The sequence below is a fragment of the Seriola aureovittata genome, chromosome 15 (assembly GCF_021018895.1).
Source record: "Seriola aureovittata isolate HTS-2021-v1 ecotype China chromosome 15, ASM2101889v1, whole genome shotgun sequence".
In the NCBI taxonomy this organism is placed as follows: Eukaryota; Metazoa; Chordata; class Actinopteri; order Carangiformes; family Carangidae; genus Seriola; species Seriola aureovittata.
Window position 1 is genome coordinate 3,406,322 of NC_079378.1, and position 27,181 is coordinate 3,433,502.

At 40.7% G+C, this 27,181-nt stretch overlaps 1 protein-coding gene across 11 annotated transcripts in view; it reads right to left on the reverse strand.

Annotated features, from left to right (window-relative positions):
- The window catches only part of ncam1a (neural cell adhesion molecule 1a), a 257,551-nt gene that overhangs the window by 74,474 nt on the left and 155,896 nt on the right, over nt 1-27,181 (reverse strand). For all 11 annotated transcript variants that reach the window (XM_056398208.1, XM_056398209.1, XM_056398210.1 and 8 more), the window contains 2 exons: nt 3,862-3,936; nt 1,872-2,081 (listed from right to left, as the gene is read on the reverse strand). In XM_056398208.1, coding sequence (XP_056254183.1) covers nt 1,872-2,081; nt 3,862-3,936 — 285 coding nt within the window. The remainder of the gene's footprint in view (nt 1-1,871; nt 2,082-3,861; nt 3,937-27,181) is intronic.

Below are 27,181 nucleotides of genomic sequence, written 5' to 3' on the forward strand. Positions count from 1 at the left end.
GTTTTGTTGGTTTAAATTTGATGAATTCACAGATGGTGTGGGAAGGTAGCTGAGGTAAAGACAACTCAAAGACTCTAGGTCCACACTGAGACAGACAACAGCACAGTGAAAAAAGAAAATGGGACTTCTCTGGTTGTGCCAAAACCCTTTGCATTTTCTTTTTTTTTAACACAGAGCTGTTTTTTGTCTGAAGAGGACGTGTTAATTAATTGTTTGGAGATTTAACCAAAGAGGACTTAATTGTCTTGGAAGACATGATGGCATGACTTCACGTTTTCATCTGCTGTATACATTTAAGGCCTTTTGAACATATGTCTATACATGAATAATTCTGGGATCGACGTCTTTAAAGATAAATTGGAAGCTAAGCTAAGGAATGACATTATATTCTCCTCAATGGTTTTGCATTCAAATGGATTCAAACGGAAATGAATTACTTCCTGGATTATACTGACTGGAAAAAAACACGTTGCCAGTGGACATAATCCAGGTGGCAATTATGTTTCCGTTTGAATTTATATGGTAAAACCATGTAGTAGAACACAAATGTAATTTCTAGGAGACAGTGTTGCAGGAAGAGCTATGTTTTTATACTATGAAAGGACTACAAATAGCTTCAGATACCCCACACACACACACACACCTACACACACTACACAACCAATACAGACATTAACCTTCTGGCCGCAGATACAAGTGACTCATATTCAGGACCAAGCCGGGGCATGTCAAGCTTTGTGCTCATATCCATCAGACTCATTAATGCCTGAGTTAGTCTGGGGCTTGACCTTACTGACCCCTTCTACTTTTTTTTTTTTTTTTTTAATTCAATGGACAGTTTTAAACACACTTACTGTCTTAAAGTGTTCTCCACTAGCTAAGTTTTACTCGCTTGTAGTCTCCTCTGTGTTTTTCCTTTTTCTGGCATGTGTTGTACGCATTGTTATTTCTGAGTTTAAGTAACTAAACAGAGGGAACAGATTGTTTCCTGTCTCCTTCTCCACTATCAACTGTCTGATAAAAAAACAAAAAAAAAACAGCAACAAATCCAGGAGACATTATATTTCTAACAAAATGCATTTGCTGCTGCAACAGAATTATCTTTTTATTTTCTGAAAACAGGCAGGATGTGATATCCTGAAACATTTTTAGCTCGTCTTTATGGCCAGATATGCAAAGTATTTTCCTGTACAATCACACATCGCTCTCTGTAATTTGTCATATTTCAAAATAAAATGCTGGTTTTGACACCAAGCAGCAGCCACCACAGGAAATAAGGAAGCCGGTTAGAAAGAACTGTACCTAAAAATGAAGTTCCCCTAAATCCACTAGTTGGTTTCCCAATGAACAAATAAATAAATAAATAAATAAATAAATAAATAACTGAAATACTTTTTCCCTCAAGACAGAAGTTTGGACCTCAATGTCCAATTGCATTTCTTCTTATGTGCATCTTGCTAGCAATTTTCGAAAGCTGTCTCTGTTAGGGCTCGGAGTGGGATGCTGTGAGGTGGATTTGCTTTGACTGGCTGGTTGCTCGGACACTCTGAGCCTGACCCCGGCTGCATCCGGCCGTGTCCACCTTTGCTTCGATTTGAATGTACTGCCTTCAAACAACTGACAAAATGACTGCGAGGAGTCAACAGCAATTTCACAAAGCAAACTGTTCATTCAAAAACCTACAGGGGATCTCACAGGCAGATTGCTTATGAAGTGCATGGTCTAGCAATGTGAATACTTTCTCTACACGTTATTTTGATATGATTTTTTATGATATGATTGTATCTGGCTGTGGTAATGATTTGCTTCTTTTAAAGACACTCTGACTGCATTATTCGACCAGAGACAGACTCCAGGACTCTGAGACTTACGGAAGATCTTCACTTGGACCGTGGCCTGAGCCTCCTTGTCCGCGTTCTTCGCCACACACTTGTAGATGCCAGCGCTGTCCACATTGGCGTGGTATATGGTGAGGGTCGACGTGCTTTCATCACTGCGGCTCACAAAAATGTCTGGCCTGTTGGGAAAGATCTTCTCGCCGCTGGGGGCATACCAGTCTATGTCTTTAGCATCTCCCACCACTGCAGAGCAGGAGATGAGAAGAGAATGAGGCAAAGAAAAACATCATGACAGAACAATTACTTCAACAAGTTTGAGCAAGACTCTGTGCTCTCATGATCAGTCAAGTCATTATTACTTCTACAAGTCTAAAAAGAGAATATGTACACTCCATAAAGAATTCTCGTTGTAAATATCTTGGAAACATTATTGTTAAATCAAAACCCAAACGTCCTACAGTAGCTGTCTTTTCAACATCAGACCAAATATGGTAATTACAACATAAAAGATTTGTAATTGTAAATAGTTTCTCTTTGCTCAGTTGGACATAGGATTATTCAGTAGGAGGCAGATTTCTCTAAAAGAAAAATCAAACAACTTTCCCACATCATTCATTTTTTATAAGCACGAGTGCAAGCTGAGAACATTAACGCCTTCTCATGTGTTGAGGAACACAAAGAGTCCTAAACGCATTTTGACATTCTTTTCAATGAGGGAATTAGGAGTTCAAGCTACAGCTTAAAAGAAATTTAAAGTCAAGGCTTCATATTCCACATGCACAACGACACTGAGCTCTTCACAGACGTTTCTCTGCAAGTTGTAATGTAGCAACAGGTCAACAGTTCAAACCAATTTTATAGTATTTCAGTACAAGGACCTTTTAAAGGGTGAGTTCATCTAAACTATAGAAAACATACGGTATATTTTTAATGACACATACAGCCATGTGGATCATTTTGGTTTTAGTGCTCCAGGTTTTGAGTCATCCGCTTCTGAGATTTCTGCCTCAACTCCAATAAAATGGAGGTGAAGAGAATTTAGCTTGTGGAGCTCAAAATTTGTATAAAAAAAAAAAATCTAATTAAGTAATCTGGAAAAAACAGTGTCCACATTAGTGCAGAGATTGTGTGTCGGCTGCCTCCTCCACTCCCCGCCCTCAGTTTACTGCTGCACTCTCATTGGATATGACTCATCTCCGCTGCGCTGTGATTAAAAGCACATCTTATTTTTAGCAACGGGAAAAATCAACGAGGTCATGACACGTTTGGGATCTGGTCAAACTAGATGAACCGCGTCCATCGGCAGATTCTTTGCCGACCTGAGATTGTTTTGTCTCGGATCAGCGCCGGGCAGAACTAGACCTCACTGTGAACAGTTTTCACATATATTTCTTAGGTACAAAGAAGAAATTCCAAAGAAAACTTCTAAGTATATTCTGTGGCGTGATGGGGACACTGGGTCTGCTAAGAGATAATGATACAGATTTTCGAGTGGTGCTTTGAACATCAATTTGGATCAAACAAACCATTAATTTACAGGCTCTCCAGACACAGTTTTATAATATCTTACCTCTGACTGACATGGATTTATCCATGTACAGATTGCTCTATAATGTCAGACATCTGACTTACCTAATGCATATACCACCTGGATTTCAGACAAGCTGATAGCTGCACATGTACAGTACACTGAAAACACAGTGAAAGTACAAGACCTCTCTCTCGTTATCTCTTCAGACGGCGCCGCTCTCCCACCTCTCTCCCACCTCTCAAAAGCCCTCTTCCCTACCTGACTGTGATCTCAGAATAAACTGATATCCTTTTTTAAAGCACCGCCTTGTCTTGTCTCGAATTTCTTTAACACTTAACTCCTAATGAGGGTACATTCACGTGTACAGCAGTGTCATTATTTAAACTGACTTGTGTCACTGTCTTCAAATAACCTCAATTAATACTGCTGCATTGTACAGTACGTACATGAGACGACACATCCATCAAGCTGTGACCCAGGATGCGCTCTTACCTTCGCAGAGGAAAAACTTGGACTCTCCTACGCTGATCTCTCCTTGCGTCGGAGTGATTTCCACCTGGATGGCGGCTGGATAAAGAAAAGCAGAAAGGACAAACATACACATTATTTTCTGGTTCTTTCAGGACAAACGGTGACACAGGGGCAAAGCACAATACACGCCTGCTCAAAAGAGCAACCATTTTTCATGCATATACCCTCTATGAATGAAATCTTTATGGTCACTAGAGTGCAACATCTCCCTGTGCAGATGGGTTTTGAATCCACATTTTCTACTAGGACCCTGTTGAACTGACAGGTTGTTTGCGGGCTTACTTGTTGGGGATATATGGAACAGAGAAAGCCTTGCTAACGGTGCGATCATTGACATTAGAGAGGAGTTAAAATGAGGCGATTAAGACGATGGTATTGAATTACGATTGTTGGCCATCTTGTTCGCCTAGGCGCAGCAATAACACAGGTTTTTCTTTTTTATTTACAACCCCCCCCCAATCCCACACTGTTGAGCAAGGTTATACTGTAGGGCTGGATACTGAGTGATTTGCATTATCACAAAGAACTGAGATAATAGCATCCTTGGCCTTGTGATTCACTCATAAGACGCTATACCTCTTGCCACACACATTTCAAAGTGTAAGCTGCTAATGAATCATGCACCTGTGACCCTGTGACAATCAAATGTCTGACACTTTCCAAAGTCAGAGCATTAAGCAGGCACCACATGACAGCAATAAGCTGACTGAATAACACGAAGGCACAGTGCAGACAGATGGAGACTGTGCGGCAAATTATCTGACTATCAACAATAATAAAAAAAGAATGAGGTATTTTGGATGTTTTGCATGTTTAATTAGTTTGTGGTAAGCTGATCTTCAGTCCTCTGCAGGAATATTAAGTATATTCAGTAACACTATCTAAAGATTTATTTTTTCACTCAGTGTTTATAAAAGCCACCTGACTGAGTCGTTGCAGGGCGCTCACATATTCGTTTTCCCCATCCCTGCTTCTCCTGGCAGAAGATTTAGGAGGCATAATGCCAGAAATCAAAGCATATCCTTTTCCTTAAACTCCATTGCACTTAATTTCTCAGCATCAGCTAAAGCTACAGTCACGAATATGATATTTAAGGAGTCCAGAGAAACACCTGGTGTTTGTTCCTTCCTGCATGCTCAAAACTCGTGCGTATTCAAATCCAAAGTGTCAAAATGTGAAATAATTTTCAAAGCCTAATCAGGGAATCATCTCTTGCACGTGTGCACCAGACTGAGGAGAGATGTGATGATTTTTTTTTTGAAAGTGAAATGCTTTAATGTAAGACTTCTGTCTTCAGTGATGTGTGGAATGGGAGTGAAGCACAGACTGCGAAGCAGAAACGCCACTGAATCGTGATCCGGAGCTTGACAGAGAAATCCCACTGAGCCTTCAGCATGTCGCCACTTCACACAAATGAGTGAGTCAGTCTCTGCCCAATTCTCAACAGGAAATTCATGGGAATGATTTGCAAGGACTTTGCGAGGGTTTGCCAAGACAGGTAGCCAATTATTGTCACAGCACAATATGAGCTATTGGTTCTTCATAATGCAACAATCTCATAGTTATAGAAACATGTTGGTGAGTAAGAGGAGACAGCCGCAGTCACAGCAGTGGCCTTCGCTTCCCTCTTTATCTCTGCACACTCCTTTATGTGAAAAGCCATCATCATTATGCTGTGAGGTTGAACTCGAGCCAACATATTGGGTGGGGCATTTATATCTGCAAAAATGTACACAATTCGCTTTTGTGTTTACAGCAACAAACAAGCAATGGAAGAGGGGCATCGTTGTTCCAGCAGTGAGCCTCCAGCGGCCGTAGCCTGCTATGTTTGGCTTCGTGTAAACAAGCAAAACCGGCATAATGGAGGGTCGTCTGAACGGCAACACACCGGGATCTTTGTACCGAACGGGCCAGTGAGAGAAGACACAACTACGGCAGGTCGTTTGTCAGGAAAATATGAAAATAAATTAAGTGTTTGAACGGACAACAAATGCTGTAATTTTCCTGGTCAACAACAGGCTCAAGTATTGATTTCATTACACTATTCAAGGCGGGAATAATATCTCCCATATGGCTAAGTCAAGAAGTCATACAAATATTGATTTGCAGTAAAACACTGCATGAGAGCCCGAGCCTTTGTTCCAGACTAGCATGCAGCCTCTAGAGGTGAGGAGAACCACTATGCACGGTATGTTTGCTTCTCCAGGCTGGAGGTAGATACAAAGAAAACAACATATCCATTTCCTTCCCTCATCTGGTAAGATCACAGATACAATGCAAACCCCAGCCATGCCTCCTAACACTGAGACAACTGGCCAAAAATCAACTGATCATATCTGCAACACTAAAGACAACAACAAAAAAAAAAAAAGAAGAGTTCAGGCGCTGTGGGAAAGATAGCTATTCCCAAAGCCATTTTCTCAGTGTATGTCTCTAAATGGCCACTTGTGCTGTGTCTCCATGATGAAGTGGCTGTTGAGTCTCATTCGTCAAGCAAAAGTGTGACTTCGTGTCTCTGCTGAGAACAAATCGTAAGAAATAAAATGAAGGTGTAAAAACGAGAGACGTCGTCAGGTTTAATTAGCAACATGAAAAGGTTCAAGTATCAAGAAACTGAAGTCATATACGCTGTTCATTGTCTTAGATATTTCATCTTAACAGACTATATAAAATAAATGCCAGGGAGACATAAAATATTCTTACCAATGTTCTAAAGCATGATGGTTCTACTTATAACACTGTAGGCAAAAATAAATGTGAAATTTCTCTATAATTTTCAGATCATACTTAAGTACTTTTTTCACAAAAACAAACTAAACAAACAAACAAAAAAAAACTGTAAAGAGACCAACAATAATATTCAAAAGAGAAAATAATACAAGACAAATTACACAGAGAAAAAGACTCTTCAAAATCACAGCCATTAGAACCTAATTTCCCTAATGTCAGATGGCAATTGTAAATCTGGTGCTTGCACTCTGTGTAATAAAAAAACTTGGTTCAGTCATTAATATGCAGGTAAAAAAAAAAAAGGTGGAGGAAAACTGAATAAACAAATTAAAAAGTACTATTCTGTATCAGACTTATTCAGTGAGAGCACATATTCATGGAAATGAAACATTCGGCCTCTTTCTGAAAATATATAAGAGGGGGCAACTTTGAGAGCCTCCTCCTTAATAGAGAGGCATTGTGAATGTCCATGCCCCCTGAAATACAAGGCAACGTCATGTTCGCAGTGACCTGACCTCACGAAAACATTTAAAGGAGTGTGAAGTCCTGTGCCATTCATCCTTACCCCCGCACAGCACTCTGGATGTCAACGCATTTTTTGAATGTGTCCAAGGTAAAACCGCAGTGTTACGTAGCTCTTTCATAAGGTGATATGTTGCCGTCAGGACGGATTTACAAATATGAGAATTGGTCAGGACTTTAAAATAATACAAAGCTGGATAAAATAGAGAAATACAAGTTATAATTTGTAGTAAATGTTGTAAAACTGTATCGTAGGTCCTTAATCTACTGTATGTGTATTATAAACGTTTTCAAAGTTGTGATATTTAGATGAACTTGTATTGATGCTTTAGAATCAGCAGATTTGTAAGTTATATTGTAAATATACTGAAGCACCAGTATGATCCTTTAAGGCAGTGAAATTAAGAAAGACCTGACCTAGATTATGTGAGCGGAAAGGTAAATGAAGGCTGCCCAGGAGCAAAGGAGAGCCGGGGGAAGGAGGTGTAGATTAACAGAACGGATAGAAAGAAGTGCTTGTCATAGTGAAGAGAGAGCTTAGATAAAGGATGAAGCTATCTGTGCCCTGATGTGCTCACTCATGACACCAATCTAATATCCAGCCACTAAGCCTGGCCCTCACTTTCAGTCCTCTCTAAAGACTCATAAACCTCTCTGTCTCCTCTCAAGAGTCCTTCTTTACTCTTCATTCGAATGCTCAGACACCTATAGTCGCATCGCCCTGCACTTACACAAACAGCGACTCCTCTATCATGCAGATCAGCATATTTTCACATGAAGGCATCTGGGAGTATGTGGGGAAGAAAACTCTGTAAATCGCTGTAAATCTAGACTTTGGAGAGAAAGCCCGCTGGATATTTTTCAGAAATACATCCTTTGTTGTCATATGCATGGCTGCATGCTTTCATTTAAATCATAATTGGCACAACACTGATCTATGCAAAACATAATACCCTTTTCCTTCAGTAATATTGGTCCGTGCCTCCCAACTATGATTTGTGTTCTTTTGAGAGGAACGTGTTCTTAATAAAAGGCAGAGCTGCAGACATGAGACTCAACTCGAGTCTGTTTTAAGTCAAAAATGAGAACTTGAGACAAGTTGGACTTTTTCCAAAAGATTTTGAAGCAATGATAAAGAGTCTGTGAAACTAATACTAACCAAAAATACTTTAACAGATTATTAAACTGGGACCAGTCGGGACCATAACGCCAGACCTCACAATTCATAGGCCGTGAGCTACTTTCATTACTTCAGGACCCTGACATTCACGTTGAGAGGCTGGTAAAAGGAATCTCAGTCATTAGCTGTGTAGATGTATCGGTAGTCTTAGCTCCGGTCTGGAGTAATAAGTGTGACCGTTTGAGAATCTGTCTCTGTCTGTACTTCAGTGGCTTTAATACACTCACATTACTCACTACAGTTAAAAAAAAAAAAAAAAAAAACATCTGTGTGGTCAAAGCAGCAACATTAGAAGCATATTTTGGACCAGATTGTTGGAATATTCTATTAAAATACATCAGTGCACCAGTATGAATGAAGACAGTGAGTGAAACAGACCGAGCTCTGGCTAATTTGAGCAGTGGGCTAAAGCGAATGCTGTGCTAAGACTGGAGATTGGAACTCAACAGCATCTTACATCATCCCTGAGAGGACGTTACTGACACACAGTCAAGCTAATATCCTGAAGCAGGGCTAGGCTATAGGCTTGAACTTGGACATACAGCTAATGATAACTAGCTAACTTGGATGCAGTGAGTCAGACTGAAGGACCCCAAGAGGAAATCTGGGTTTTCTGGTTCACCCATAGAGTTTTAAATCATCCGCTGCGGATATTTCTGTCTGCACAGCAGCTCTGACAAATACTTGTATAAATAAAGTTCCAATCTGCCTTTCTCTTCCTCTAGACTTTCACTGCCATGTCCCTTGTATTTTCCAGCTTTTCAGGGCAACACAACTGTATAACCAGAGCTGACAGTTTCCACCATCAAACCTCAGTGCATCCTGTTCTTTCTTTCTTTTTTTTTTTTTTTCCGGAGAAAACAACAAAAAAACAGACAGGTTGTTCCCTGAAACCATCCACAGAGGCAATTAGAGGCCACAGCAACCCAAGATACCGAAAGCTATTTCCCTATATCCACATGGAGGACGGTATCCCACAGTTACCGTTCTCCTCACAGCAACTGTTTGCTCATTAATATCTCCTTACAAACCCTGTCTTTTAAATTGTCTCCTAAAAACAACATTTATAACTCGGTCGCAGCAGTAAATACACGAAAAACATGCCACACAAGTTATATTTTTTTTAATCAATGTTCTTCATGGAGCCTGATTGTAGAAACACTGAGGTCAATCTGTTGGTCCTACTTCCCCCAGGGAGCAATTACATTTCCTCCAAACTTAAAGCAACACAATAACAGAACATTTGAACCTTGCCGTTGCTACCTTTTAAAAACAAAATGGCCGTACAGGTTCTAATTAAAACGAGAGATAAACACGAAAACAATGAAACTGCAATTTATTTTTCCATTTCTCACCATTTTGCTTATTAAAATTCTAAACTCACTTTTCATAAGCATGCAGGCCAACAGGATCAAAATTAAATTACACTGGTGTTATTCTTTCATAAACAAAGAGAGGCAGGGTCTGTTATGAGAAACTAGAGGTATTAATTGACACCCTCTTACCCGAATATACAGTACATCCATACATACAAACATTAACACATTCACACACATACCCTTTGTTTGCCTAGTTAATAGCTTGCCAAGCTGACTCATTATTCAAGTTATTAATTTGACAAAGTTGGGAAAGAACTTCGATGGAGGAGCACATCCGAAGCTACTCACGGTAAGCTCAGAAGCAATATTAGCAATGGTGTATTAATTTGCTGATAATCCCTCCATACTTTGAAGCAAATACGCCTGTGAGGTTTTAGTAACAATGACCAAAACCACAGAGTGAAGATATGAGTGCTGACCATTCTCTAGTGAGAGGATTATGGACTTTACAGCCCGCTACTGTAAATAGGCTTTTAGCATCTTAACGGCAGAGTTCTTTTAATTCCAAATTACGTAAGTGCACAAATATTTATACGGGCCACATGGCCATCATTACTTCATTTCAGGATGCGCAAGTTTGTTGTGTGAACAAACAAGAAGTAGTCGCTTCTGCTGGGGGAAAACCTGAGGTTTGAGGCAGCTTCTGTCCCGTCTTGGATCAGGAGGTTTGCATGGCTAATTGGAGCCTGGCAGCCGGTGCTGACTGGCTCCATTACAAGGAGGCTACAACAGTCAGCTGTTGGTGCTTAACATGCAAGTCATGATGGAGCAAGCACACACTATGCAGGGGCAGACAGCACCGTGTAGGGCCACGCTGGGATGCATACATCACTGGCACATACACACAGGAAGCAGCTCTCGGAGGATGTACAGCAGATGCACTATTTTGGTTTCACTTCTCTCACTGTATATATGAACTGTCAAGTGCTATTGTAGATCTCGAGTGCTGTTGCTCATAAATCACTGCAGCCTGACAAAAGGTAAAGACGTTAACAATGAGGACAAAGACCCGAGCAAGATCCAAGAACGCACCTGATGTCACTCTCTCTTTCCGACAGGAGGAAATCTTATTTTTACATCTCTCAGAAAATTGGGAAGACAGGTTCCTCCTAAATTCCCCTGAGGCAGTAAAGAGGAAGTAATGCTGAAATGAATTCTAGAGACATTATGAGATAATTCTGACCTTAAATTGATGCTATTCCATTTTATATGAATATTATGGGGCATCTTTGCAACTGTATGACAACTGAAATGTGAGAGAGATGGGAAAAACTGGAAGAAGGCCCAGACTCAAATTGAAAACTTGTTATTATATGGTATGCCATATTAAACTGAGCCACTCTATGTTAAACTGCAGCTATAAGTTGCACTTCAAAATGTGATTTCGTGTTTTAGCGGCCAGAGAGAACCACCACTGAGACCAGGTGAAGTAAGCTGTGTAGGATCTATTCTTGGAATCCAGTGGGATTTTCTACTGCGAGTATTCACTTCACATGGGCTGTAATGAGGGGGCACTGAAGCATAGATTGGAGCTAAGATGGGACACAGCCATATCTCTGACTGAATCGAGCCTGACTTCCCGTTCTCAGCATTGCAAGACAGAAAGAAAAAAAAAAAAAAATCAAAGGCCTAAAATTATACGTGACTCAACTGATTATTATTCTCATCCGATTTATTCTAATCTTTAACTCTGAGGTCTTTCTTGTAGTCGTCACTCTCTTTCTTTCACAGCAGCCTCCTCTTGAGTACTGAAACTGCATTTGTGCAAATTCCTTCATCATTGAAGTGGTTAAGTTAATCAAATGCTTGAATACAGTTTTGTATGATTTGTGTCAGGTTGAGATACAAACAAACCGTCCATTCATTGATGCTGATGTCACAGAGCGGACAGGTGCGGTGGGAAAATTCACTTCCCCTGATCGCACATTTTCAAAGTGAGATCAGGAATTTAAACTAGCAATCCTCCGACCTTCAAAACCTTTAACACTTACAGTGCTGAAGAAACAAAAAAAAACCTAATAAAATAAAACCACTTCTTCAACTTGGATTTCGGGGCAGAGAAAATTTTCAAAGACCACATAGAAAAATAGTGTCAATCACAAATCAAGTATCAGAGTGTCAGATATGACCTCACCTGCACACATCAAGCCCCTCTGCAAGCCTCCTTCTACCGTCTGAAAGCTCTGTAAGTCACGTCACGTCAAGCCCGCTTGTATTAGCAGATATCACATGGAGTTGGACGTCTCCGTGGAACAGACCCACCTCTCCCTCTCACCTCTCTCTCACCCTTTCAGACTTAAAGAAACTTCTCCACAAACTTCAATCGGAGTTCTGGCAGGCCCTTTTCGAAACCTCCACTACACCCTTTACAGCACCGAATAACCACCAACACAGCTTCTCGGTACCGGCTCCCAATACACTCTGCAACATCTTACTAAACCCTTCCTCTGGCTTGTCAGTCAATCCACAGAAACGCCTGACACGGCTTCCAGCAGTGTGTTACCCTCGGTTTGATCTCTACACAAAAAAAAAACATTAAGCCTTTTTCCTTCTTTCCTTTTGTTTTTGTCATTTCTTTTTTTTTTTTTTTTTTTTTTTTTTAAATACCTCTGTAACCCCCCCCCCCAAACCAAACCCCCACCTCCTCACCACACACCTTCATGCACCATGTAGTGCTCGAGCATTCAGGCCTGTACCATTCTCTTGGTGCGCTTGCCCTTGCTCACTTGTTGAGAACAAGGTGATGACTCAACAGACCATATCAGTTTTTTTTTTTTTTTCTTCTCTTCGTGACTCCTGCCGTCTTTGCCCCAATACTGAACCCTACTTTCAAAGTCACTTAGATCTTTTCTTTCCGCTTGCCACATTGATCCAAAGGCAAAGCAAGTGTTAGAGATGTCACAGAGCATGACGGGATGTTATCTGCTTTATTTCATCATGTAGAACAGATGCGTGGAAGGATCTAAATTTTTTATGTTCCACTCATTTATTCGTGTTATCATTTAATTTGTCATATGTCTGTATACATACTGAGCTGGAGTTGCATTATGCTTACCATACACTGGAAGACTTTGAAAAAGGACTGAAAAGTTTGACACCCTCTCACATCTGAAGACAACGTGTCATGAAGTTTTTATATAAATTTCGCAACTCAAATTTGGACTTTGTATTCATAATTTCCTGTTTTATTTTGAAATTATTCTCCTCTTTCCTTGCCTCCCTTATGTATTTAATTGCTGGCCTCACACAGAGCAGCTCACATTCTTGCCTCATTACCTCCGAGGAGTTGCCTCCACGCTCGCCATTTTGGAGAACGCGGCAAGACTAAAAACCTACGATAACGTTAAACATGTTTGATATTACGCCAAGACACAAAAAAAGAGAAAACAAAGGCCGACTTCAGACAGCTCGGACATTCACCTAACACCAAATGATCGAGATGATGGGAGGGAAACTCTCATGAAACAGGACAGGTTTAGAAAATGAGGAAATTTAAAAGGGAAGATGAAGGTAGAAAACTGCTCCTCCTGTGTGACCTTATCTGAGTTATTCCACTCTTACACTCAGATTAATCTTTTCTCCATTATTCATCATTAAGCACTTGACTTTTGTCAATTTTCATTTTATTTGTTCACTTATTTATTTATTTAGTTTTTCATTTTTATTTTTTCCTTTCAATTGTTTAGATTATGTTTAAATCCCAAGGACTTCATACCTTTATATCATCTATTTTATACATGAATATAATTTTATAATCCTTTCTAACTTCACTGTATGAATACTTTTCTTTGGCTCAATAAAATGTATTCATTTTTTATCAATAAAAAAAAAGAAAAAAAGGTCAGAGTTAGCAACATGAGAACTAGTGCACACTGAAGTATTAACAGTAGTAGTATATTTACCAGAAGTAATTCTTCATTCCCACCTGCACTTTAAATGGAAATGCATTTGCAGGTGAGCAGTGGATATACACAGCAGCTGTTACATTCAGCCTCCTAACAGAACTTACTTTGAGCATTATGTTTCCAATTTGTGTTTCAGAGCCAGATAAATTAGCCTTTCAGAGGCACATTCCAAACTGTCACCACCACTTATCATTAACCTGCTGTACTTTGAGACACGGCACAAAGCACTGAGCGGCCGTTTCCATGTGCTGTGTGTGGGTGTCAGGCCTTAATCAAATTGACATAGATGTGTCAGCCACTAAGCTCCTTCTCTTCACATCTTTCAGTCATTCACCACCACAGCTTTGTCAGGATTATGCTTGTTGCCATCATTCCCCCAACCCGCCACCACTTCAGTTGTCATACAAGCGCATTACAAGTGGAGAAGGAGTGAATCTGGAAGAACATAAATGTGTGGTGCACAAATCAACAGTGCAAAAATGCTCTTTTCCCCTCCTGCTAACTTCACCGTGTGATAGGTTAGATGCTCCGACACAGGCTACTTCCTGCAGCGCATACTCAACTTTCTCTATTAATTAAAAATGTGCTGTCTCACCTCGTGTCCTCCAAATAAACAACTCTCTGATACATTTCCAATAGCTGCTTCTCTTCTGTCATTGTTAATATCTGGATATTGAACAGAGGCAAAACGGTGGAATGTCCTTTTTTATTCTGACTAATTTGAGCCTTCCCCTTCTGACAGCACATAATTACTAAACCTGGAGAGAATGCTACACAAAAGGCTAAGAGGCTGACAAGGGATGCGGAAGAGAAAAACAGCTACGGCATGAAATCTGGCTGAGAATAGATTACATGTACAACCCGCCAGGGTAAAGGGTGACTAAAGATTATAAAACACAAAGCAAAGATCTAAAGCTCTGCTAGAAGCTGCAGTATTCATCATAGCCCACAGCAGAGAGCATGTAGCGGGACTATAGATGTAATGCGTCTGTCCTAAGGGCAACATTAAAGGGAAGGACAGTGGGTATTTTATAACCCAAAAGGTTCATCTTTTGAGGAGCAAGATTATGCTCAGCAAATTCCATGGCGCTCGGCCCAGCACATGAGGAAACAGTTCGTGAACTAAGTTGAAATTTCGGCGTGATGTTGGTACACGATCAAAGCCTTTGGAGCATCCAGAATGGAGACAGTTCCATCTTTTGATGAGCATGAAGTTCTTGGTAAAATATGATATTTCTTGTGCATAAGTGAGGAGAGGCTCACTACTTAGTCATTATTATACCATCTCATGAAACAAATTGTTGGTTGAAGGGAAAGTTTGATCTAATGGCAGCGCCGGAGGAAAATATGGGCTAACAAAAATTAGGAATCCTCCTCTGGGAATCATAAATATCCACACAAAACTTCCATTACAATCTGTTCCTGACTATATTGCTCTTGACCAACATGTTGGAGGGACATCCGAACAGACTGACACGGGCATTAGCATTATCAAACTGTGTAGCTAGCGGTGCCAAAAACAATAACAGCAAGTTATCTTTATTGTCTTGTACCCTGCATGACATACTATACTGGTGGTTATTACCCATATTCAAACAGTGAGACTGTCAGTGTTAAAAAGTCAGCTCATTTATTATCTTTTCTTTCACAATCCCTACCCACTGCACTTCTCTGCTATGGAAAATCATGAAAAGTACTTCCAAGTAATTTGAACCGGGTCTGACCTGAATATGTCTCAGCTCCTACCAATTAACCTGCTGCAGGGTCTTTCTGTCACAAGGTTAAATCTCCTGGTACATTATAATTAACAGAAATACCACCGAGGCCAATCTAGAATATGTTTTAGGGCAGAAATTATAACAGATTTTCTCAACCAAAACAATAATATTACACATTAGCATTCTTTCCTAACAATAAAATTACTGCATGCCTGCTTCATTTTCCATTCACTTGCTGATTACTGCAATTTACCTCCGACTTGCAATATATCCAATCATATGTACAAGCAGAAAGTCAAGTCTGCTTGAGTATGAACCAGCCTGACTATTCTCATCTGTGCTGACTCTCACATTTGCTGAAATAACTCTCAGGCTCAGCTATGCCAGGGATAAAACCAAAGTCCTCTGTGGTGACTGCTGGCAACTCACTGTCTTCTTTCAAATTACAGAAAAAGTGCTACTTTCAAATATGAAAATCGAAGGCATGAATTGGAGCATCTTTTTTTGTCTCACTAAGCACTTTCTTATCTATTTATTTATTTATTTATTTTGCATCAGGTACAGCTAATGGCTTTTGAGATGCTTTAGACATGGTGGTAAACTTGTGTTTGTGTTATAGCTCTCGGTTCCTGAACATACAGTAAAGCAGGGAATCAGAAATGCTCGGACCAAAAACACAAACAATGGACAGAATCTTTTGAAACAGCAGTTTCTGAAGAGCAAATCAGCACTAAAGCTGAAGCTTCAGAGATAGTACAGTGCTGTTGATGCCAGAGATAGTAGATGTTTTCATTTGTTAAATGGGTCCTTGAAAAGATTTTAAAGGGTAAAAAGCAACAGAAAATGGAGAAGTGTTACAAGAATAAAAGCAGTGTGATTTTATCTTTTGGCGATCACGCCTGTGAAAGCCCGCCGCTTGCAACAGTCAGAGGCTCCCAGTGATTGGACTGTAGCTTTAATAATATATGACCCGGAGTTTGACTTGAAATGTGTCAACCAGCGGGGGAAGAAAACACACCTTGAGCAGCTTTTCTATCTGAAATGCAACAGCAGAAGAGCAACTGCTGCTGCATAGCCAAACAAACAGACAAACAAACAAACAAACAGACAGACAAACAGACAGAAAGACAAACAGACAGAGGGCTGCAGCTCAAGTCATGACTGAGCATTAAAGGCAGGTATGTGCCAGCTTGTGCCTTTTGCGTCATAGTGTTGCTGTTAGACACCTCAGATGAAAATCAAGTTTTGAACCTTGTTAACATCCATATGATGTTTTTTTTTTATATAATACGAGACGTGTTGAAGAGTGAAATGATCATCAACACCATGAGTGAGTGTTTCCACCTTGAGCTGCAGTGAACCAATGACAGTCTCATAAAAACAGATTCAGGGTTTCATACGTCAAAAACCTAAGGAACCGATCCTGTCAGCTTGTGGGGGCGGGGCTAAATAAACCTGAAACCTTGTCAGAACAGAGAGAGAGTTAGCATTAGCACTGACTCTGGTCTCAATAAATTCCTCGTCAAGTCTGGGTGTAGCTGAGTCTCTCTCTCTCACCATCTTTACACTCTCTGCTCTTTCACCTGTCAACCTGGAGCAAGCAGGTGGTGGGCGGGGCACAAGGCCTGATCCAGTAGATGTGCTTTATGTCCCAGATTTCAATTAGCAAAATATGAGATACTGGATAAGTTTAATGAGCTGTTAAAGTAGTAAACTAGTTTGTTTTTATTTACAATTACATGTGCTTGACCTGATTGGACTCAAAAATGGTTCAAACTCATTACAAAACAGTCTTGATAGTTGATTTGGACTTTTGGACTGAATTATCTGAACCCATGCGGTATACATCCACCACCACTTCTAGAAATATCCCAGTCTCTTCATGCAACATGACTGAAAGACTTCCATCTTCTGCTGCGTTTGAGTTTGACAATACGCTCAAATGGAAACATTGAGAGTCGGTTTACATTTCCCATTCGAGTTTTATTTTGGTTCTCGAATGAATTCAATACTTTTCATGCATTCTCTCTGCATGCTCAAAGGCCAGTGTGAGTGAAATTGCCTGTCTGCACCCTAATTAACTAATGAGGCCAAAAGGGCCTCACCGCTACCCCCACCCTCTTTCTTTGTTTGACCCTGAGGTGGCCCTGATTCTCACCAAACAGATAATGACTGCAGAGCTACAGAACACTCCCTGGCATACTAATAGCAGAGAAACTAATAATACCAAGCACAGCATCAGTCAGCTTAGATCATCTAAAATACATTAAGGTCTTGTTCCTTTTACAGCAAACTTTTCACAAGAATATTTCTCCATGTCAGGGTAAAAGCAACCAGTGTGTGCGAACAAGATTTGATCCTTTCTAATCACATCCTATTTAGCTTATACTGAATCATGACCTCACTCTACTAACTTCCAGTGTTTGCAGCAATGAACCGACTCTGAATTATTCCCAAATCAATCCAGTGCATGGAGAAAGAGTGCACCCAGGGCTGTAGCTAATTCTATAAACATTTTTTTTTGTTGCTTTGGGCTCCAAGGCTTTGCTCCTTAAAGGTTATGTTTTGCCTTGGATACAAGGTGAATGAATACCTGCAATGAATAATATACAGATAAATAACCAAACCTACACTGGCTGGGCTTGTGATGCAGTTCATAAGCTTTAGGTTTCCACATTTTATTTACCACTAAAGCTCCCCAAAGCTGCAATATTGGAGCAGTTGTTATAATTAATTAGACTCATCTAGTATTCATTTGTAATCATTACTATTTGTTGTTAAAGTCATATTCGTGACCGGGGACACATCAGCGCTCTAGATTGACACTCGGGGGGACAAGAGCTGTGAGCTGTGGCCTGTGAAGCGGATTGAGCAGGTTTGTAAATTTGCAGTAAGTATTTGCAAATGCACTCACTCTCACTTTGGCTCCGCACAAGCAAAACAATGAGCTGAAAGAGGCTAAAAAGCTCCTTAAAGCTGAGAGGAACTGCAGTCATGCCGACTTGTTACTATGAGCGAAACATTTTACATCGCACATCCTTTGTTAATTTAAAAAAAAAAAAACATTGATTAGTGGAGCTTTAATGGCTTAAAATTATACATGATAACCTTGGGTATCCCCCATATGAGCATAGGAGATAAATGATGATCCAAAACAGATTTCATTTAAAACTCTGGCCTTAGTGGCTTTCACAGAGCTTTCCACTAAAAGCTTTCCTCACACGCTGAGCGTCTGAGGAGCTGCTGTGGTCTTATCCTTCATGGGCCAGCAGCCTCATCTGAATTGTTGACAGTGGCTAAATGACCCAAGAGGCATTTTTGGCAGCAAGTGGTTTAGATAAACTTGCTGAAATGGAGTCAGTCATAGCTTCCCCCTCCAGGGACCTCAGAGAGCACCCTGGCTCCAGGGTCGAGTGGTTATCGCCATCTATACTTCCAAAATACCATTCTCCAGATACATGTAACTCTTCGATGGTTGCACAACAAGTGGACGGAAAATGTACAAATCTATAGATATAGTGATCTGAAACCGGTTTAAGTGAATCTGTCGTATCCACAATTTGATGAATTCAAGATTTCAGGTTCCAAGAAAAACTTTAAATATGAGAAAATCATCACCTTTCAAAACCTCATGCCGTCAAACAGCTGAACCTGATGAAAATATACTGACCTGTACAAAAGCTGATCACACTGACAGAACTGATTCTGTCACTCGGCCATATGACGACGGTACATGCCACCAATCATAACACAGTGGAAGTGGCAGAATGAGTCAGGGAGCTGGGGGAGTATAATGCAGGGAGCTGACCTCTGTTAGAAATATCACCATTATCAATCTAACACAGCCGTGAAGTGGATGGCCTTCTGTTATTAGGGGCTGCTCTTTTGGCTTGATGAATTCCTTTTCAATCTTTGCATTTTTGCTGCCTGATAACGAGCCACGCAAGGAATGACATATTTGGGTTGGGTGATGTTAATGTCAGTATTGATGGTGGCGGCGGCGGCAGCGGTGTGTGACAAAACGGGGAGAAAAAAGGTCTCAGAGAAAAAAGAAAAGAAAAGAAAAACAACATTGTAAAATTGCTATCTTATTTTGGATTGCAAATAACTCAGATTGTGCTAATTGGCTGCTGTTATCCACTTTAGAGAAACAACTGACAAATCAAAGCTCCGCAGGTTGCTCGCCACTGACTAAAAAATTACAAATACCGATCCACTTTATGACACAAAGAGAGTGTCCTCTGCAGAATTAAACAGGAGAAAGGTGTTGCTGCTGCAGTAAAACAGTTTATACTTCCTGCTTGATAATGAGAATGCAGGTAGAATAACTAGCCTGTTGTTCATCTTCTTAACATTAAAAACAAAACACGCCCAGAGCGAGACCCAGCAGGAGGAAGAGAGCAAGTAGCAATGTTTTCTTCGCAGCACGATGCGACCGGGGTCATAACAAGTGATCTTAATTTAGAAAAATACTAGCAATAACAATACCCCTGGTGTGAGAAATACTCTCCGCCATGTTCTAATTTGTTATGGGTAATTATACAGAGGTATTGCAATTAATCTGACAGTGATATATGGGTGTTTAAATGAGCTAAACATAGCACTTTTTAAAGCAAACTGGGGGTGGGTTGCATATGTGTGCGTGGAGCGTTTTAACCTGTGATGGAGGCGGAAGGATAACATGCGGCATGTGTCCAAGGCACAGGCACCTCAGCTTATATAGCCCACTGAATCAAAGTGAGCCTGCAGTGAGGATTGGATATGGCAGGATCCATGAACAGAGGCTAACCTTAAATCCAATTGAATCTTTTGCAATCGCTTTACTGCCTCTGGCCAGTTCTGTGCTTACTCCTCACACCATTCCTCACAGGAGCAGAGACAACTTCCTGCTCTCCGGAAGCACGTTGACTATCATCCCCACATAGACGTGCACTCATACCAAAGAAACTCTCATTCGCATACCAGTGGAAGATATAATAAGGAGCTCGAGTCGATATTAAGAAACAGAAACCATCACCGCTGGGATGCGGTTCTGGATTTATAATTGATGGGGATTCCACACTGACAGCTTGAGATAGAATAAAACTCTTTTACATAATTGAGAGTGGCTTGTTAATTCATTCCTCTTGAGTCTTTCCATTTGACCATCCACTGTTTGCTGTGATGAAAGCTTTCGCTGACAGCTCTCCCAAAAACAAAAGGACATTCGTCTGAAAGCGTTTATGTGCATCACCAGGGTATATCTGAGAGTCGGCTACAGAACCTTCTTGTAACCTTTCCTGAACCCTTTACTATCTATCACGCGGCAGAGTGATGATACCGATCCCCTGAAAGACGACTTCTCGCAGCTGAGACCCCGTCTATCACTGGCGCACAGCTGCAACTTGGATATCCTTCAGCTACAATGAGGGGAGGGGGGGGCGCCTTAATCCAGCTCTCAACTTGGGCTGAGCTCCCACAGCACATTTGTAATCTCAATCAAAGACAACAGCAAACATCAAACAGGCCACCATGTGAGACAGTAGAGTGTCTGCTCCTGCATACAGATTCAGTTACAAGCTACAAAAAAGCTAATATGTGTGGGTTCATTCTTTGCTGCCGGCTTTACATTAAAAAATAATATTACAGCATCAATTTTAATTAATTCAATTTTTGTAGAAAATGACCAACAGCATCAAATTCATACGTTCTGTGCAAGTATTTGCATATTTATTTGTGCTCTCAGTATATTTCTGACATTACTGAGGCATTAAAACACATGGTTTTTATATCCCTGATACATTAACATTCTCCTCAGTCCTTTCATATTCATATACAGAAAACCTTCGAAGCTGCTGGAAAATAGAGGGACACCTGTGGAAACGTGGTGCTACACCTGATTACTAGATGTGAACAGCTAAAGGAAGGTATAGATTAGATGCTGAAAGAAAAATCTCTCAACTCAACATGGAAAATGATTAATCAAGCAGATACAGAGCAATATTCTCATGGGCGAATGGATTCATAATTGCTAAAACTATCATATCAATAATTGCTTTCTGTGCTAGTTTGGTATTTTGCTAATGCTATGGTGATATTTTAAAGGCTTTGTGAATCAAAGTTACGGAACAAAGCTCAGACGATTCTTGCCATCACTTCTTGTTTTTTTTTGTCTGAGGGAATTCATGTTCAGTCTCACTCTTCTCGGTGCGGGGGTTCAGGTGAGCACTGATAATGAGCACTCTACGCTGTAGTTTGTGTGTGACAGTGATCTGCAGGAGAAATTCTTCTTTTCATTCGCCTGCCTCCGCAGGAAGGTCAAAGCTTTGTCTGCCACACAGCAGCACTCAAGGACCTGGTCCTGCTCAAAGAGGATTTCAGTCTTCCTAATCACTCTGCCACCCTGATGCACATGTGAACTTTGAAACTCTATTGTACCAAGACCCTACCACACCCCTCTGGACAGGATGCGCCCCACTGACCTTTTCGAAAGGGCACATAAAAATACTAGAAAATATCAGAAATAAGAAAGCAGCGGTTCACAGGAAATCCTCTTGTGAAAACATCACTCCAGTTTATGTGAGTATCAGTCCTCTAAAGGACACCTACTTCATGGCGCTGGTGTGCATCACTGCCACATAGTTATAGGTCACAAAGCATGTTCAATCCAACAACAGCTGGAATTCATTTCAACTTCAACAATAACACATATTTATTCTAATCAATCAAATTTCTTTTTCTCGCTATTTTATGCAAATGTATTGGTTGTTACGCGCAGCTTGTTAAAGTACAGTATCTTTAATACAAAGTCTCGGTGCAACCCTCTATCCCATTATCCTCTTGTTGATTTCCCGCAGCTGCAGCAGCAGCAGCACGTAGACTCCAGGGGGATCCTGTTCAATCTCCTTGCTTCATGGGTCTGCATTTTATGAAGATGATGCACCTTAATGGAGTTTAATCAGCAAACTCTTCTTCTATTACCATCTCATTTCTTCATAAATATTGTAACTCATTTGCATTTGATCTCCCCTTGTTATTCCTCTAGCCTACTGGGAGACTAATAATAAAATGATAAGGCACCAGATAAAATATTAAAGTATCAGGGGAGGGAAACGGCAATACTCTTATGTATTGGATCAAATGCCATTTTCAAAACTGCGATTCGACAATTAAAAAAATGTCACCAGATGGAAATTGCTCTTTTTGTTGTACAAATGCTATTCAATAATTCATTAATAACCTTGGGGTGTAAATGTGCTTTTGAGAAATAATTGTGCACCTGCGAGGTTAAATGCATGTTTGTTGTCAATGTTTGATTTCAACTGTGAGAAACAAGATCTCTAAACTTACAAATCACTTCTGCATTTTCTTAAGAAAGTACATGTTGTTGTTGGATTTTAATATTTGCTTGTGATGATTTAACACACACACACAGTTTTGCAAATGTAGTCAGTCATGTGAAATTGCCTCTGAGTGATTGATTCACAGTAACGGCGAACAACTATAATCAGCACAGACAATCAGTCTTTATCCCATTGTTTTCATAATCAGACGAAAGAGTGACGACACAGCCATCCAGGCAGGTACACTGATCATCTCAGCAGCATGTTACTGGGCAGATCAACACACTACAAAATATTGTTCAATTTTAGAATACAAACACACACACACACACACACACACACACACACACACATATATATATACATACATAGAGAGAGAGAGAGAGCCTGAGGATTACACTTCCAGCTCAGTTCAACAACTAACGACTGTGAAAACCAAGGGCCTTAAAAAGTAAAGTTTTTGTGAAAAGAAAGCTACGTGTTGTCAAGGTTGCTAGGTGACAGGTGCCTCGCTTTGTGATGCAACGGTAAGCGGGCACAGCTGGTGACACACAGCGAAAATCCCACGTAGATCAGACCATCTCATCTCAGTTCAGCGTTGGCGGCCGACAACAGCCACAAGGCGCCACACCTTCGTCGGCTGCGTCCTCCAAAGGACGGACGGACTGGAACACAGCTACGGTCTCCGTGCACTCAATGTAGCAAGCCCAGCTATTATCCCCTGACCCCTCACGTACAACCACTTGTCGTCATGTGACCAAAGTTCCAGTTTTAGGTTTCACAATAACGTCTGAGCCAAATAATGTTTGGAGAATAAACTTTGATGTTGACAGAAAAAAAAGGCCTTAAAACCGTCCACTCATGTTCAGCTAATGGAGAAAAGTGGACTGTCGGTGCTGATTAAAGTTTTTCACTGTTGTTTGGAAGCAATCACCAAACGACTACAAGCTACTTCAGATGACTGAGCACATCCTCGAAACACTCCACATAATTATCACTTTGCTCCTGTATGACAATCTCATTACATTCACACGAAATGCAAACACGTGTCTTACCTCCATTGATGCATGTTGCGAGTGTGAGAATCCTCACAAGCTAAAGGCTAAATTTAACAACAATGTGTAAGAAAATGCAAGTGTGATTTTTGAGATCAGAGATCATTTTCTCACGGCTGGAAACGGTAGAACATGTAGAGCTGAGCTTGGTCACGTGAGTATTTCCGTCATCCATTTTGTATTGGAGAGAAGTTACAAATTATTCCTTCAAAAGTTTTCAAAATGAAGTACGACACAGCAACGAGGACTTATCTCATTATTATTCTAAAGCATTTCATCAAGTGTCACTTTGCACAGAGCTCCAGAAACCATGATTATAATGCCTCAGCACAGTGAGCGCACTGACCATGCACAATAAGTGGACTCACTGTTTTAAAAAATGCCTCCCCCATTGAAGCAGTTCAAAGGTTTTGAATTAGTCAGTTGAACACAGTACTGTGATGAACTTAAGCTTGTTACGCCATTGACAACTGAACTGAATGGGACTGTATCAAGAGCATTAGCGCCATGTCAACTTCATTAGCCATGCAGCTGTACTTAACTTTTGTGTAATCAGTGTGGCCGCAGCACTTTATTCCCATCATTACTATCCAGAGATTTTCTCCCAGAATGCCTCAGCCTCAAAATAAACTCTGCCTCCACTGATGACATAGGAGGAGAAGTGGAATATGCATTCACCATGAAATATATGCTAACTAATTTATAACAGTGCTTAAAGTCCATTGGGTGCATATTTCCAAACCCCCCTCTGTGGCCTCCTGGTATCATTCCTCCCTCACTATTACCCAATAAATTTGTCTGGTTTAAACATGATTATGAACATTGGAAATGCGTATCTCCTACAGTTGGCTGCAGAATCTGCTGTTTGAACTTCAGTGGATCGCTGCTGGACATTACGCTCAGCTTTTAAAATGGGAGAATAGATGGTTTTTCTGGGCGTCTGGGCGAGGAAAATGTTGGATCTGCAAGTTATCTGTCTGGCGAGTCTGAGATACGAAGGGACAGTGAGTCAGTCTGAATCCCCCATATTCAATCTAGAGAGATTTTGCTGCTGACAGATTCCATTTTAATTGGATTTCGCTGTCCAATTCTTTCTGGAATAAATCTTCCTCAAAAGGACACCTGATCTGACACTTGTCATCGTCAACAAAGGCCAGAGAACCATCGATTAAATAGTTGATAGCTCTCGCCTCTGCTGGAAATGCAGAGTTTCCTGTGGCTTGGTTGCATTCTAATGCGGAGGGGAATACAGCGGCTGCTCCCGCTCCCTCTCCCCCTTTTTTTTTTTGCCCTTTTCGTTCAGATGATGGTAGCACTTTCCAGTATGTTCTCAAATCTCTTCAATATTACAGAGAGGTGTCGCTTAAGAAAAAAAAAAAAATCACCAGACACTTTTTAATTAATCTAGTCCAGCCTCATTTCCATTATGGTTACAAGACACCTTATTACAACATCCCTGAGTAAAGGATGTTACACTCTCCCCACACAGTTTAGTCGCCCTTCAAGGACACTTTAGGGTTGGGTAGACTCATACCACACTAATCTATACCTTCATGCTCAAAGGCCACTCAGCTGTTATCAGTGTCTTTTAAAAATAATGAGTTACAAAAAGTTATTTCTGGCACGGTCAAAGTGCCAAACTAATTTTAATCAGTAATATGATAAAAAGGGTTCAATGAGGCTTCAATTTTGATTTTACACCATCACAGATGCTCGTATTAATAAATAAGAGTGTTGACTGCCAAACCGACTTTTCCACAAAATTGCCAAATTTATCATTTTACAGAGCTACCTAGCACTTTGTAAAATCATACATGCAATTAGCACCCCTTCTTCTCAGAGACCTAGTTTTAACTCGGTTGGTGAAGTACAGACATCACGTGTTCTGCTGATATTCTAACGAGTCCAGGCTTCTACACAAGCTCAGAATTTCACTTTCTCAAATGGAGCTTTCTCTGGGACACGATACATCACATCACTAAAACGTATGATGTGATTAGTTATTCCCACTTCTGAGTAAATCACTGTGTTTTAGTATTAATGGCTCCATTCTACAGCCAAAGACCACAGCTGATGCAGAGAACGCTCACACACTTGTTGCTGGAGGTAATAGCTGGAGACACTGGATAAATAATAACAGTAATTAACAACGTGTGAATATGTGCTTAGCACACCCGCTGCATACCTAACGCATGGACTGATGTCACTGCCAAATAAACAATGGAGGAAGAGCAGACATGTTTGATTTAAAACTGTAGAACAACAGCGAACACTTTGATGACGAGATGACCCGCATCGATGGTTCAACAACGGCGAGCGGCATGATGTCAGGAAAGGGTCGCAGTCATCGAAGTGAGGTGAGCCATGGCAAAACAAAAATGCAGCAGGTCCTCGTCACACTGAACATCTGTCACAAGACAAACGTGTGACAGTGACTGTATCGGGTGCACTGATGCTTCATCTGCTTCTCCGTTTTGACCGTCACACCTGCCCTTTGGTCTGTCTGTATGTTTCAGTGAACACATGCATGATGAGAGTCGAATTCAGCCTCACCTTTAATGTATTCTCACTGACAGAAGACTTGGACTCAGGCTGTCATTCACTGACAGTTTTTTTGCTAATTTGCTGAAAGGCGAATAGATAAAGTCATTGAGAGTCTGAATAACAGTGGGTGGTGATAGGAATATCAAATGATAAAAACGACATAAAATGAGGTAAAGGCACGCCGCTCCTCTGTAGTGAAGCTGGAGAACAAAACCGATTGTTTAAAAGGAAAAAAAAAAGAATGAAAAAATAAATGATTGAGGAACAACACGTGAACTCTTATTTCCTGGGATTCAATAAAAACACACAAGATGAGGAATAGAAGCTCAACAGTGCGAGCTGCAGAAGAAACAAACAGAGGAAGGGGGTTTGTAGACAGCAAATGAAATCAGATGCCTGCACCACCTCTCTATTCCACCATCTCATTTTCACTGCAAGTATCCCATGGTGAAATTCGTCCGAAATCCGCAATCTGTCAGTGGATGGTGTCATCCTAATGACACACTTGGCATACTGATGATTCCCATCTGCAACTCCCTGCATCCAACAGAGTGGATGTGCCACTAAGACATACATTATTTAACTATCTGAATGGGCCGACGGAGATTGGTAAAAATAACATGTCTCTGTGGTCCAGCTGGATGCTGAGACACTCTATTATAGCATTTCCAGTGCTTAGATTGTTAAATAATGTATGTACATAAGGCAGCAGGGAGGGAAGACAGAGCCAGAGCCATGAAAGAGGAAGAGAGGAAAGAGTAAGGAAAAGGAATAGACAAAGAAAGAAGAAGGAGAGAATTGGTGTCTGCAGCCCACTGCTGCTGCTGCTGCTGGTGTGAAAAAATACCTTGCCCTTGAAAAATGAGGACAAGCAGCCAGAACTAGGCTGACTCCAGTTCCCATGTGAAAAAGCACATATGGTGAGT